The following is a 15,234-nucleotide window of genomic DNA, read 5'->3' as shown; positions in this document are numbered from 1 at the left end:
ATTTCAAATCAAACTAATTTTCTTCCAATAAGAACCAGAATCAGACAAATGTGTTTGAAAGTTCTCCTGTGATCTTTATCAAACATATTCATATGTATTCAGCAGGTTGTTGAAACGTGTGACTTCCTCATTTTAAGATGTGGTATTGTGTCACATGGTTACTCCACTTCATTTTAGTTTGCATGAGGTCACATGTGTTCCACATGAGAGAGCCTCTAAAGCTGAAACACTCAGTTCTGTTTCGTGATTAAGCTTCCTGTAGTTGGACTTCCTTTAAGGGCCATTCTTCTGCTTTGCAGAATCCACACATATCACTTCTTGATTTATTATTTATTTCCACATTGGCTGTATTGACTTTATAAGCAGTGATGTACATCCAGGTTTAATGGCAGCAGTAGCAGCTGACCAGCAAGAATATGCATGGGTTGAGTCTGGCTTATGTTTGACCTCACGTACTGTCAGCTCAGTGGTCCACAGCTGTGCAGAGTGCTTTGTGTTCGTGGTTTATCGCAGTACTGATTTTGATGCACCTGAGTGCTGAGTGTAGTTCTAGTGTTCTGATTGAGTTGTTGTGAGATGTTGGCTATGGCAAGTAGTTTCTATGTGAGCAGGCTGGATGAAAGAATCTCCATGCTGCGAGTGTGAAAATGGACATCTGAAAGCTGTTGTTGACAGAGAGGTCACAGTTTGATTAAGAGTCCTAACACCATGTCAGCTGATCGGTCACACATGCTTATCAGATTTCTTTGCCTCTGTAGCAGGACTAGCAGTGACATGGCTGCTGATGACAAGTCCTCGTCTTCATCCTCAACCGAATGGAGCGCCGAGCCACCTGTCATCTCGCCCACCAGCCCCTCCCACCTGACCCACTTCAAACCATTGACTCCGGAGCAGGATGAGCCTCCCCTCCGCTCGGCATACAGCTCATTCGTCAACCTGTTTCGATTCAACAGCAAAGGTCAGGGCTCCAAACCACACAGGCATGCAGATGAAGTCATGTTATTACATCAGGTTCATTAATATTGGGACATTGACACAATTCTAATCTTTTTAGATGTGCTTTAACTGCAGACTTTTGGCTTTAATTTGAGGGTATTTACATCCAAATCAGGTGAACGGTGTAGGAATTACAACAGTTTGTATATGAGCCTCCCACTTTTTAAGGGACCAAAAGTAATGGGTCAAATTAACAATCATAAATCAAACTTTAACTTTTTAATACTTGGTTGCAAATCCTTTGCAGTCAATTACAGCCTAAAGTCTGGAACGCATAGACATCACCAGACGCTGGGTTTCATCCCTGGTGATGCTCTACTGCAACTGTCTTCAGTTCCTGCTTGTTCTTGGGGCATTTTCCCTTCAGTTTTGTCTTCAGCAAGTAAAATGCATGCTCAATCAGATTCAGGTCAGGCGACTGACTTGGCCATTGCATACAATTCCACTTCTTTGCCTTAAAAAACTCTTTGGTTGCTTTTGCAGTATGCTTCAGGTCATTGTCCATCTGTACTGTGAAGTGCCGTCCAATGAGTTCTGAAGCATTTGGCTGAATATGAGCAGATAATATCGCCTGAAACACTTCAGAATTCATCCTGCTGCTTTTGTCAGCAGTCACATCATCAATCAATACAAGAGAACCAGTTCCATTGGCAGCCATGCTTCACTGATGAAGTGGTATGCTGTGGATCATGAGCAGCCTTTCCTTCTCCATACTCTTCTCTTCCCATCACTGTGGTACAAGTTGATCTTTGTCTCATCTGTCCATAGGATGTTGTTCCAGAACTGCGAAGGCTTTTTTAGATGTTGTTTGGCAAACTCTTATTTGGCCTTCCTGTTTTTGAGGCTCACCAACGGTTTACATCTTTTGGAGAACCCTCTGTATTCACTCCGAAGTCTTCTCTTGATTGTTGGCTTTAACACACATACACATACCTCCTGGAGAGTGTTCTTGATCTGGCCAACAGTTGTGAAGAGTGTTTTCTTCATCAGGGAAGAATTCTTCGGTCATCCACCGCAGTTGTTTCTGTGGTCTTCACGGTCTTTTGGTGTTGCTGAACTCCCCGGTGCATTCTCTCTTTTTAAGAATGTTCCAAACAGTTGATTTAGCTACACCTTATGTTTTTGCTATCTCTCTGATGGGTTTGTTTTGATTTTTCAACCTAATGATGGCTTGCTTCACTGATAATGACAGCTTTTTGGATCTCATATTGAGAGTTGACAGCAACAGATTCCAAATGCAAGTAGCACACTTGAAATGAACTCTAGACCTTTTATCTGCTCCTTGTAAGTAGGATAATGAGGGGATGACACATACCTGGCCATGGAACAGCTGAGCAGCCTATTACTTTTGGTCCCTTGCTTTTGGTGTGATGCACAAACTGTTGTAATTCCTACACTATTCAACTGATTTGGATGTAAATACCCTCAAATTAAAGCCGAAAGTCTGCAGTTAAAGCACATCTTGTTTGTTTTATTTCAAATCCATTGTGGTGGTGTATAGAGCCAAAAAGATTGGAATTGTGTTGACGTCCCAATATTCATGGACCTGACTGTATTATACAGTCTATTGGTATGGTTGATTGGAAGATGATGTACCATACCACCTCATCAGACAAAGTTGAGACAACTGCATTTTCTGTCATTTTGGTGCTTTGATGGATGTAAACAGGAAGTTGACATGGACTCGTGAAAAAGTGGAAGCTGAATTATTAAAGCTGTATCATGTGTGTCATTACTTGGCTCTTAAGCTATGACAAAAACAAGGGAGACACAGAATAAAAGTAATTATTGTTCAACACTTTAAAAAAAGGAACAAATTATAATACAACTAAACAAAGGAAAAGATGAGGTATGAGGTGAGGTGTGTATTGGTGACATCAGTAGCAAGGGTGCATGTATGCATGAGGGTAACGTGTAGTGTGTGCATGAATGAAAGAAAAAAAAAGGCATGCATGAAACTACAAAACTGCATTTTAAAGTTCAGCCATCTTCACCTGCAGCTGAACTTTAAGAATGCGGTTTTCCTCAGAACAAGGACTTCAGTGTCCCTCATCACTTGAACTGAAATAAGAAAGTGTGGACAGGAGGGATGATTATAGCCACCATTAACTTCATCGTTGTAAGAGAATGACCAGACAAGAAATGTGAATCTCTCCTTTAACCTCACTATTGACTGATTCAGTGCTCAGAGACAGACACTTTGTGTATATATAACTTGACTTACATCATAAATGAGTCAGTGCAGTTCAAGAATCAAGTTACTTCAACCTTCTTTATACAAAGCTGAAGTGGTACATTTTGTATCATGTATCATCCACCTCTGAGGGTTCAGCGTTTAAGGGCTGCTTTATTGTTGTTTGACTACGTTTAGTAAATAATAAAAGTGAGGAATTTAAAATGCATACGGAAAGAATTCACAGCACTTCACATTTTCCACATTTCGTTATGTCATAGCCTTATTGCGAAATGGATTCAGTTAATTTTTTTTCTCAAATTCTACACACACTGCCCCATAATAACATGAAAAGTTTAGAAATGTTTGCAAATTTATTAAAAATTAAGAATGAAATATAATATGTACATAAGTATTCACAGCCTTTGCTCAGTACTTGTTGTGGCACCTTTGGCAGCAATTACAGCCTCAAGTGTTTTGGAATATGAAGCCACAAGCTTGGCACACCTATCTTTGGCCAGTTTCGCCCATTCCTCTTTACAGAACCTCTCGAGCTCCATCAGGTTGGATGGGGAGCGTCACAGCCATTTTCAGATCCCTCCAGAGATGTTCAATGGGATTCAAGTCTGGGCTCTGGCTGGGCCACTCTAGGACATTCACAGAGTTGTCCTGAAGCCACTCCTTCGATATCTTGGCTGTGCTTAGGGTCGTTGAAAGATGAACCGTCACCCCAGTCTGAGGTCAAGGGCGCTCTGGAGCAGGTTTTCTTCCAGGTTGCCTCTGTACATTGCTGCGTTCATCTTTCCCTCAATCCTCAGTGCCTTTTACTAAGGAGTGGCTTCCGTCTAGCCACTCTACCACACAGGCCTGATTGGTAGAGTGCTGCAGCGATGGGCGTCCTTCTGGAAGGTTCTCCTCTCTCCACAGAGGAACCCTGGAGCTCTGTCAGAGTGACCGTCGGGTTATTGGTTACCTCCCTAACCAAAGCCCTTCTCCCCCGATCACTCAGTTTAGAGGGATGGCCAGCTCTAGAAAGAGTCCTGGTGGTTCCAAACTTCTTCCATTTACAGATGTTGGTGGCCACTTTGCTCACTGGGACCTCCCTTCCCCAGATCTGTGCCTCGAGACAGTCCTGTCTTGGAGGTCTACAGACATTTCCTTCGACTTCGTGCTTGTTTTGTGGTCTGACATGTACTGTTAACTGTGGGACCTTATATAGACAGGTGTGTGCGTTTCCAAATCATGTCCAATCAACTGAATTTACCTCCAATTAAGCTGTAGAGACAGCTCAAGGATGTTCAGTGGAAACAGGATGCACCTAAGCTCGATTTTGAGCTTGATCGCAAAGGCTGTGAATACTTATGTACAAGTGATTTCTTCGTTTTTTATTTTTAATAAATTTGCAAAAATCTAAAACAAACTTTTTTCAAGTTGTCATTATGGGGTATTATGTGTAGGATTTTGAGTAATAAAATTAATTAATCTATTTTGGAATAAGGCTGTAACATAACAAAATGTGGAAAAAGTGAAGCGCTGTGAATACTTTCCGTATGCGCTGTATATGATAAACTCCACATACAAATAAACAAAGAAATACTTTTTTTCTATTGCTTGAAAGTTATCAGAAAGTGAGCATGAATGTCTTTTAATTGAATGAAGTGATGTGCAGTGCTATATTTACAAGTCTTGCTATGAGATGAGGCACAGTTGTATAATCTGTTTACAAAGGTAAAACATTTTTTTGCTGTTATATCATGTCAATCTGTTAATCTAATCTAAAACATAAAAACACATCTAACATGACACCAACATGCTGAAACCTATTCTGAACAGTACTTTGCAGCAGTTTACTCTCATCTGGGTAATTAACCATAGTCTTGTGAAGTCATGTGATAGAAATTGCCTGCCTGGATCAGTGCCAGGAACCAGTGAGCCACATGACTCCTTCCCCTGAAGTCCTGATCTCTGGATAACACTCCTCCCCTCACTGTGGCAGACTGGGCCTCATGCTGACCTTTCATACAGATGACATTAAAGAGGAATGCTGCACCACCTTACTTGAATTCCATTAGAATAAATAGAAACTGAGAAAGTGTATCAAAATTACATGTTTTATATACACCTATTCTGTACAGGACAGGGACATGTTCACCACTGCGTCACATTTTTAACACTCAAGTTTGAAGTCTTGATATTTACTACAATACATGATTGACACAAGATTGTCTTTATCATATAAAATGTAAAGTCCCTGAAAAAGACGTTTCAGGACTTTGTAACTTCCCACAGCTGTGTTATAGATGGTGTCTTTGGAAACTTAACAAGGGAAATAATTGATGAATTTCTATGTGGAAAAGTCACCATTACCTGCCCAGTCCTCCATACCGACACTACGGTGAACTCTGAACCCGCTGTGAGATCCACTTTATTTGCTTCCATGGCTGTAGTACATTTCAAACAAATTTCAAAGTAAAAAAACACACTGATTAGTTATTTATCTAATAGAAGTGTCAGCTAAATGACTACATGTGAATGTAAATAACTAAGGGATTGACAGTAACAGTGCGCGCGCCCTCCCATTTATATATCCTGTTTTTGCTATATGACTAGAGGCAAGTTGCGTTGCGGTTTTAAAAAATATTTAAAAGGTATTAAAAAGGTATTAAATGGTATTAAATTTAACCTCAGGATTCCTGCATAAACCCTGTCAACTGTTAAACTCTTTGTTCGTGACCGTCTGAGCCTTTCAAATATGCACCTTTTCATACCAATCATGATACTACCGGCTGTTACCAATGAGCCTGTTTACCTGTGGAAGGGTCCAAACAGCTGTACTACAGGTGTTCCACAACTTTCAGTCTTGTGACATCTTGCAGGCAGCGAATTCAAAATGAGTGTATATTTACAAAAAACAATAACATTTTTTAAGTGTACAGTGGTCCCTCGTTTATCGCGGGGGATACGTTCTAAAAATAACCCGCGATAAACGAAATCCGCGAAGTAAGTTTTACAATTATTATACATGTTTTAAGGCCGTAAAACCCCTAACCACACACTTTTATACACCTTTTTACACGCATTATGTACAGTACTCCCTTAATTAATCAGGACGCAGAACACATGTGCGGTACTCCCGTAGCCAATTTTGGACGCAGAACACAATGTGCATTCATACTGTACAGTACACTGTAAAAAAAAGCATGCAAAATTACACTAAAAAAATCAGCGAAACAGCGAGTCCGCGAAAAGTGAACTGCGTTATAGCGAGGGACGACTGTATTACTTAAAAAGTAATTAACATTCACCTAGATAGAGTATAGTACCTTTCCATAAGGACTGACAGATTTTAAGTTGTATCAGCTCGCATTCACCCTATGGACACTAATAAGGAATGTACGATGTGCATGTTTTTCAGCCAGTGATAACTTCTAATGGACCTTTTCCACAGCAGCCATTCTGACATAAAAGAATAGCAGAGACTTTCCACTGAGTCGACACACACAGCAGCAGCTTAATTAGTGTCATTGGTAACACCTGTGTTTACCTACTGTGTCATGTCAAAATGGCTGCTGTGAAGAAGGTCAGTAATGACCTGCTCCTCATGCCTAATACTGATAAGATAACTGATGTCACTTTTTTGTATTTTAAAAAGTAAGTGTATGTCTATTGTATTGAAGTAGTGTTTACGTCCCTGTCAAGGGTGTGGGGAGTGTAACATAAGAAGTGGACCAACACTTAATAATCACTGTTGCCGGTATTTTTTGCCACTTTGAAATACAATAACAAACTAAAAATGGCGCTTCTCTTCAGAGTGAGCTCAGGTCAAAATAACAAACTAGCTTTTAAGAGGAGCTACCTAAACCCTACACCAAAAGCAAACAAGCAAAAATACAATTGCTAATCCATGACTCCTAAACTAACAAAAATCCTGAGAAAAATTGTATCAAATGTAAAGGCAGTTCACTCTCACTGCGTCCATTTAAACAGTAAATATTCACACGTGAGTGCAAAGTAACAAGTGGACACAATAGAGGTCTCTGGCTTATATAGGCCTCAGAATCATGTAGATTGACAGCAGCTTGGTTTGGTCAGCCCAAAAATCCTCAAACAAACAGGAAATCACACTCTGGGTCCAAAAAATGTTAAACAGAAATAGCTGGTCGTAACAAGTAGTTTATGCACACTTAAGACAGGTAAGACAGGCCAAGATGTGGTGAGCAAAAATGAATGATTTAATATTCCACATCTCTGATCTAACTAAATCGGACTGACATCATTGTTGTTAACACAAAAAACAAAGAGCACTTCTTTTCCTTGTAGTTCATCAATAAACTACACAAACATACTTTGACTCAGAGAACGCAAAGCCCGTCAGACATTTCATATAAGAATTCAAAATAAATTCTATTTATTAAAAGAATAATTATCATTTTGCATCATTTTGCATCATGCATCCCTAACGCCATAAACTATGTTTATTCTGTGTGTGTAGAGGAGGGACGTCCTCCCTCAGCAGTCTCAGAGAAGCCAGATGTGCCATCCCCTTCTCCTCAATCAGAGAGGAGGAGCTGGTCCTCCAGTCCTTCCCACTCCTTATATGGTTCGAGGACACACCGGAAACAGCACCCAGAACACCTCCGGCGTACCTCCACTGCCTCTGGTAAAACACACACACACACACACAGTACAGTTGTTGCCATTAGAGGCTGATGTGAGTTTGATCAGGTAGAAAAGTTGTCTCCTGTAGGAAACATGCTCAAGTGGATAAGAAACCCTTAATGCTTGATTTTTGGTCTTCAGCAACGTGTTCAGCTGTTTGGGTAAGAGATGCTCCAAAAGTAATGATTAGTCCATCTTTCAGAATGTTTGCAGTAGTTTGCAGAAGAAGGCTTCATGTGTCTCAGTCTATTTATATACAGGGCTTAAAGTGGTAAGATATTTATTTGATCCCATCTGGCATTAACAACGCTTTTCTTGAACTTGATATTGTGATACTGTTGATTGCATTATCTGAAATTAAATCATCTGTCTTTTAATGACTAAGCCAATCAGAGGCCACTGATAACTTCACACACACACTCCTGGCACTGAGAAAAAACAGAATGCTTTCACACTTTGCTGTTCTACCAGTTTTAGAACTGTGTGGTAGAAACGACAGAAGAGAAACATTTTATCCCGAAGTTCAGTGTTCAATATCTCCTTTACAGAAACTTTTTGTTGCTGATTGTTGAACTATAAACTGTTAAACTATGTCACCGTGAACATTCATTTTCATATAAAGAGTGAGAATTGCATTACTCACAGAAGCAATGTTCTGTGGAAATCACATTCATGCAGAGATGCAAAAATGTGTAAAAAATTAATTTCATACATTCCATAACTTAGTTAAAAGAGAGCTTCTGTTTAACTCAAGGTCAAGGTTTTGTAGTATTTTATTCCAGGGTCAGCTTTTAAAGGATTCGTCTGTTTTGAGAAAATGATTTATTATTTTTGTTTCTTATTTATGTTTATTGGTATAAATCCTGCTCTCTGAAAGAGAAGGAAGCAGCCTGGAAAATGTTTGTTCATGTTACTTTCCAGAATAATCTGCAAAAGAAACACTTGAATACAAGATAAATATGTTTTTTTTTAAATTTATTTATGTATTTATTCACATAATACAAACAGAAAAACAGACCATACACAATACTGACAATTAATCAACAAGCGAGTCCCACCATTTTTATCCCCTCCAAACCAATTTTGAAAAATGTAGGCAAAACAATATACAGTGGTCCCTCGTTTATCGCGGGGGATACGTTCTAAAAATAACCAGCAATAGACGAAATCCGCAAAGTAATCAGCTGTATTTTTTACAATTATTATACATGTTTTAAGCACGTAAAACCCCTAACCACACACTTTTATTCACTTTTCTCAGACAGACAATAACATTTTCTCACATTTCTCTCTTTTAAACACTCTCAAAGTTCAAACTTTCGCAGATTTAACAAAAATCAGTACAATACTATATTAGTAAATGAAACCAAAGATCAAAACCTGTTTTCTAGCCCAAACATTTTTAACAAACTTAATTTTAATGATCAGTCTACAAGGTTTGACACATAAGAAATTATTACCAGTAACACACGCCTATTTCACAGTTCCTCTGACTGTGCCTCTTTGTCCTGGCGCCGCATTTTGTACAGTACTCCCTTAGCTAATCAGGACACAGAACACATGTGCGGTTCTCCCTTAGCCAATCAGGACGCTGAACACAATGCGCGTTCATACTGTACAGTACGCTGTAAAAAAAAAAAAGCATGCAAAATTACACAAAAAAAATCTGCGTAACAGGGAGGCAGCGAAAGGTGAACCGTGTTATAGTGAGGGACAACTCTATTAATAATAATACATTTTATTTCATAGGCGCCTTTCTGTCACCCAAAGACACCGTACAATAAATGAGTGTAGACAGCAAAATAATAATAATAGAAACAAACAAAAAGAACCATGAAAGTATTTAAAATTACAAGAATACAACATTAAAAACTGGTTAAAATAGGACAGTGCAATTGAATCAGATAGAAATATCAGTATCAATATCCAACATTATTACTGTCAGTTTTCCTTGTACTTTCATCTTACAACACAAACACAGCGACTCTTGGCTAAGGACAGAAAAAACAAAATAAAAATGTTTCTCTTGTATTTTTTCCTCTGTTCTTTCTCTTCTTTTCTAGCAGAATTAATTAGCATTAATTATTATTATTTTGTAAAAGCCACCTCGTCCAGCTTAATCATTTGTCAGTTGGTGTATTAGAAACAATCCAGTTATTCATGATTATCATTTTTGTGACCATACATTACGAGAGAAAGATGTTTTTCTTCTTAGAAAGAGCTGGTAAGGTTAGTAAGCTGTATACTGTATATTATTGTGGCATGAGTGTAATGTCTGTATTAGTGTGGCTCATCGCTCGCTTTGTTATGTCAAACTAAAGATCTTCTATTTTATCGAGCAGCAGATGGAGCAGAGTTCCTTCAGCAGCACTTACTGTCATCCTTTGTTCCCATTTAGTGTAGCTGTGACGATCTGTTAAGTATGTTTAGTTTTGTAGAACAGAAGACCTGCCTTGTGTTTTCCATGTGTCCTGTGCATGTCAAATCATTATTGTGAACACCAGAAAGATAAATGTAACATCCGTTCTCATGTCTTTTCTGATTCCAGTGGATTGGCCAGGTGAGAGGTCTTCTGCACTGTGTGGTTTTTACTAAAGATGCTTTTAGCTTGACTGTAACACGTCGGCCTGAGAGAATGGCCTTACATAAACAGTTTGTGTGTCTGAGTGCATGTGTGCGTGTGTTTGATATCTGCATTTTCAACCAAGCGCTTTCTCTTAGCCTTTGGTTTGCCCTAATGTTTGCCTCTCAGGTACTAATAATTGGAATGATGTTTGTCATGAATGATTTGAAAGCTAACATTTCTATTCCACATGGTTTTGTTTTCTTGCCCAGTTCTTTTATTGATCGTGCCATGTGTTCTTTTCTACACATTTGCAACCTGTAAGGGAGTTCTTCATAAGGTGTTGAAGTGCATTGTCAAATGTTGGTCATTCAGCACTCATGTTTAAATGCACCACAAGGAGGAATTCATTTATTATGAGTTTACATTCAATCTAATTTTTCAAAAGACATATTTGACAATGCAGCAGAATGCATTTTTAAATAACAAGCATTTTTTCTGTTGTTTTCAATTGTGCTCTTTTTGTCTGTGTGTTTCTGTCCACATGCGTGATTGTAGACGGCAGCAGGAAATCAGACACGCCTCTAAGCAATCATGACCCTCGCACAGCTGTGCAACTCCGCACTGCACTGAAGAGGCTGAAGGAAATCATGGAGGGAAAGAGCCAGGTATCCAGTCCAACATGTGCATTGTGCATGTTGTCTTGTTCACTGTCATGGCCAAAAATACTGGCACTGCTGCATTTCTGTCATATAATGCACGACTTTTCCCTGGAAGTTGTTGCAATTACAAATTATTTGTTATTCTCATGTTTTTGGGTTTTTTTTTGTTTGCATTGAAAAAACACACAAAGATATTTTACACAAAACTCACACCTCCATGCTGGAATTTTGGACTCTTCTTTTGCTAACTGCTCTGGATCTTATATATCTTATATTGTCCTGCTGTAAAGCTCATGACCTCTGATGGAGACCAAGCTTTCTGACACTCGGGCCTACGTTGCCACCCAGAAGTCTATGGTAATGATTTCATAATGTAAGGCCTGAAGCCTCAAAGTAACCCCAAAACATCAGTGAAGCTCCACCATGTTTGACTGTAGGGGCCGCGTTCCTTTCTTTGAAGACCTCATTTCTGAAGGTTTTAAAAAGGTGTCAATCATTTTGTCCAGTCCATTTTTGGAGTTCTGTGTGTAATATCTTAGATTTGGCTTCTCCAATGCAAACAAAAGCAATAAACATGAGAATACCAAAGCATTTGTAATTATATAAATATATAAACTAGGCACAAAAAATAAGGACATTTGTATTTGGTAGATTATTTCCCTTTTAAATGGTGCCACATTTGTAAGGGACATGTATTTGTGGGATGAGCAGCAGAGAGTATGTTTGTTGCGTCCATGAAACAAACAGGAGGAAACAGGAACACGTAGGCAGTCTTCTACAGATTGGCAGTCAAGGTTTGCTCTCTGCTCAAGCAATCCAGAACAGAGAGCACACAGCTAATATGCGGTCTTATAGGGATGCCATTAGGCCTGCCATGACTGCCCTTCACTGTCAGGCCCATTTGAGCAAGTAAACACACTTGTGCTGTGAATATATTTTGAGCCATAAGCTTAGCCCACTCCCCTCTGTAGCTAAAAGCAGTGTACTGTGGCTGTTGTCCCCTTTCAGGACAGCGATCTGAAGCAGTACTGGATGCCGGATAGCCAGTGTAAAGAGTGCTACGACTGCAATGAGAAATTCACAACCTTCCGCCGCCGTCACCACTGCCGACTGTGCGGTCAGATCTTCTGCAGCCGCTGCTGCAACCAGGAAATCCCTGGAAAATTCATGGGCTACACGGGTAAGAGATGAAGTTGTTAGTTATGACTGTATCACAACATGGTCTTATTCATGTTGTCGTCCAGTGGAAAGCATCTTCAACATGAGTATGAGTTTACTTCCTCTTCTCTCTGTAGGAGACCTGCGAGCTTGCACGTACTGCCGTAAGCTCGCGCTGAGCTACGCTCACTCAGCTGATTCGGGCTGCATCGGAGAGGACCTGAGCGCCCTGTCTGACTCGCCCTGCTCTGTGTGTGTGCTGGAGCCCAGTGAGCCTCGGACACCTGTGGGCGGACGTAAGGCTAGCAGGAACATCTTCCTCGAGGAAGACCTGACCTGGCAGAGGTACACACACACACACACACACACACACACACACACACACACACACACACACACACACAGGGGCCAAATGAAGTCAGTGAAATCAGTTTATCTACCCACAAAGACACAGGTTCATCCTTGATATATATTCAGATTGAGTTTGAATCAGACCCGATTGTTGAATTGTTAAACTCTTAATGCCAGAGCTGTCTGTGTGTGACACAGTTTGCTGTTGATCAGATGTGTCATCTGCTTTTGCTTTGCTCATGTGATGATTCTGCACATTGAATTTTTTTTTTCAGCCTCCTCCATCTGAGCTTGCACTTTTTCTGCCTTGGTTTTCTGCTGATTTTTCTGTGTGTGCTTTGCATTTAGTGTAGCCTGTGCATGGTCATAAAACAGAGCCATGTTAAATATGTAATAATTGACTTGGGTCTGACTCTGTATGACCTTTGTCATAAAGAGGAATTAACTGTATGCCTGAAACAACAATGAAGTGTAAAGAAAACATAAACAGGGCCAGCTTGGCAGCGTGTGATCAGTGTGAAAAACTGTATCAGTTATTGAATAACTGAAAAAAAGAAGCATCTGTCTCTTAGAAGCATGACAGTATGGTTGTAAAAAATTCATTAACTGTGCACATTAACAGGCAGATAGTTAAATGGACGTAAATGCATGCACTTGTTTTGCTGCTGTTGTTTGGAATTGGTGTGCTCCTTGCTTATTCTCTCTACCTGCCTCAAAGAAAATCTGTTTCCTCTCTCTCTTTCTCTCTCTTTCTCTCTCCCTCTCTCTCCTCCTCTCTCTTTCTCTCTGTCTCTTTCTCCCTCTCTGTCTCTCTCTCTCTCTCTCTCTCTCTCTCTCTCTCTCTCTCTCTCGGCATAGAAAAACTCCTATTGGGATGAGAAAGAAGTGAGTCTTGCTGTTTGTTTTATTCATTTTTCACACCTGTCTGAGCTTTAGCTGTCTGCAAGTAAAAGCTTTCTAGCTCTGTAAAGATAGTTTTATGCATGCTCATATTCACAGATCATAAATTAAACCTGCTGACATAGAAGAAGTGTGAACAAATCCCAGAAGGATATAAATTAAAGTTTGTCTGTGTTTGTTCATTAGTATGATTCACCAGGAACCTCAGAACAGTGGCCTCAGTTCCAGACTGACAACGCTACAAGAAGACGTAGGCAAATCCCCCGCTAGGAAGAGGTCAGTCACTGCTTGAGGTTTGCTCGTAAAGTACATCGTGTCTGAGCTTCAGTGCAAACACTCCCTGTTCATCTCTACCACAGGTCTGCCAGTGTGACCAACCTGTCTCTGGACCGATCCGGATCCTCCATGGTGCCTTCCTACGACAGCTCAGTCAGCCCGCCAACCAGCCGAGCCATGTCAGGCACCAAGAGTGGCAACAAGCTGGACCACAGTGAGGAGGAGAGGAAGATCCTACTGGTGCCTGATTTAGCCTCTCCTAATCAATATTTCAATAGTGACAATGCATCAAATGACAAAACGTGACAATGTGAAAGGAGTTACTTGTAATAATGAATCAACAGTACACGTATTATTGGTTGAATCCTCATACTGGATACTGTACATCCTGCAGGACTCCTCCCAGCTGAAGGACTTGTGGAAGAAAATCTGCCACAACAGCACGGGGATGGAGTTCCAGGACCACAGATACTGGCTGAGGACCTACCCCAACTGCATTGTGGGAAAAGAGCTTGTCAACTGGCTGCTAAGGAATGGCACCATCTCCACCAGGTAGCACTCCACTCACAATCATGTTTTTTTCTGTCTGATACCACGTTCATACCAGTCTGTTAAATATACACCAATCGGCCGCTTCCGTTGTGATACCTCTGCCATAAATTCCACTTTTACAAAACGTACTAACCTCTCTTGACATTAACATTATAAGCGTCATAAAAGTAGAATTATGGCAGAGTTGTTGTACTGGTACAAATGTTCAGTCTTTATGCTAAGCTATACTAATCAGTTGAAATCAGTGGCTACATATTTAGTGTACAGATATGAAATGAATGATTCCATTTCCTTACCTAAATTGATTTATTGATAAGAAACCAAATAAGCAATTTTTTTAAACGTAAAATGTAAAAATCTAAAATAAAATTGAATGAGACTGGGGAAATCTAATTTCTGGCTGCAACATAATGATCAGCAGAGGTCAGGGTTGACTTGTGCTGGACAAAATGTCTCTAGTGTTGTAAAGAAGGTTGCTCTCATGGCATCATGTATGCCATGAGAGCAACGCCTGCCTTCAGTTAAGTTACACTCCTACCACAATCCTATACTATCACGCTGAAACAATAACATGATGTTAGTAACATTACAATCCTCTGACTGGTTGGAGATCTGTCTTTGACTTTTCCCTGACGGCTTGCTCTCAGTGTTCCAGGACAAGCTGCACTATAGACTCAGCACTTTATGTACCATAGTTATCCTTATTTTGTCTGTCCAACATGACAATTTGTGTCTTATGCTTTGTTCATTTTTAATATTCCTTCCATGTTCTTTCTGTTTTACCACATTTCCTCTGGTAAATGAGATCTTGTATTTGGTTTTGCCGATTGAAGGTTTGTCTTGGTGTTTTTTGTTTACTAAAGGCTCCTCTATTGACGACTTATGGTGGTTTTTGTTGCAAACAGTGCTACAATGTTGCTTCAGTGCTCCCTCTGCCATTGTTT

General features: G+C 40.0%; 1 protein-coding gene across 9 annotated transcripts in view; it reads left to right on the top strand.

The window, feature by feature from the left end:
- Nucleotides 1-15,234, top strand: part of pikfyve (phosphoinositide kinase, FYVE finger containing) — a 32,506-nt gene that overhangs the window by 1,118 nt on the left and 16,154 nt on the right. For 3 of the 9 annotated variants that reach the window (XM_027281917.1, XM_019270174.2, XM_019270169.2), the window contains exons 2-11: nt 762-958; nt 7,662-7,829; nt 10,377-10,388; nt 10,950-11,059; nt 12,062-12,233; nt 12,349-12,556; nt 13,421-13,447; nt 13,649-13,738; nt 13,822-13,978; nt 14,133-14,290. In XM_027281917.1, coding sequence (XP_027137718.1) covers nt 762-958; nt 7,662-7,829; nt 10,377-10,388; nt 10,950-11,059; nt 12,062-12,233; nt 12,349-12,556; nt 13,421-13,447; nt 13,649-13,738; nt 13,822-13,978; nt 14,133-14,290 — 1,299 coding nt within the window. Of the gene's footprint in view, nt 1-758; nt 959-7,661; nt 7,830-10,376; nt 10,389-10,949; nt 11,060-12,061; nt 12,234-12,348; nt 12,557-13,420; nt 13,448-13,648; nt 13,739-13,821; nt 13,979-14,132; nt 14,291-15,234 lie in introns of all 9 variants that reach the window. The other 6 variants (XM_027281915.1, XM_019270173.2, XM_019270168.2 and 3 more) reach the window with 4 other exon arrangements.

This window comes from Larimichthys crocea, chromosome I, assembly GCF_000972845.2.
Source record: "Larimichthys crocea isolate SSNF chromosome I, L_crocea_2.0, whole genome shotgun sequence".
Classification (NCBI taxonomy): domain Eukaryota; kingdom Metazoa; phylum Chordata; class Actinopteri; family Sciaenidae; genus Larimichthys; species Larimichthys crocea.
This window is presented reverse-complemented; position numbering and strand designations above follow the sequence as displayed.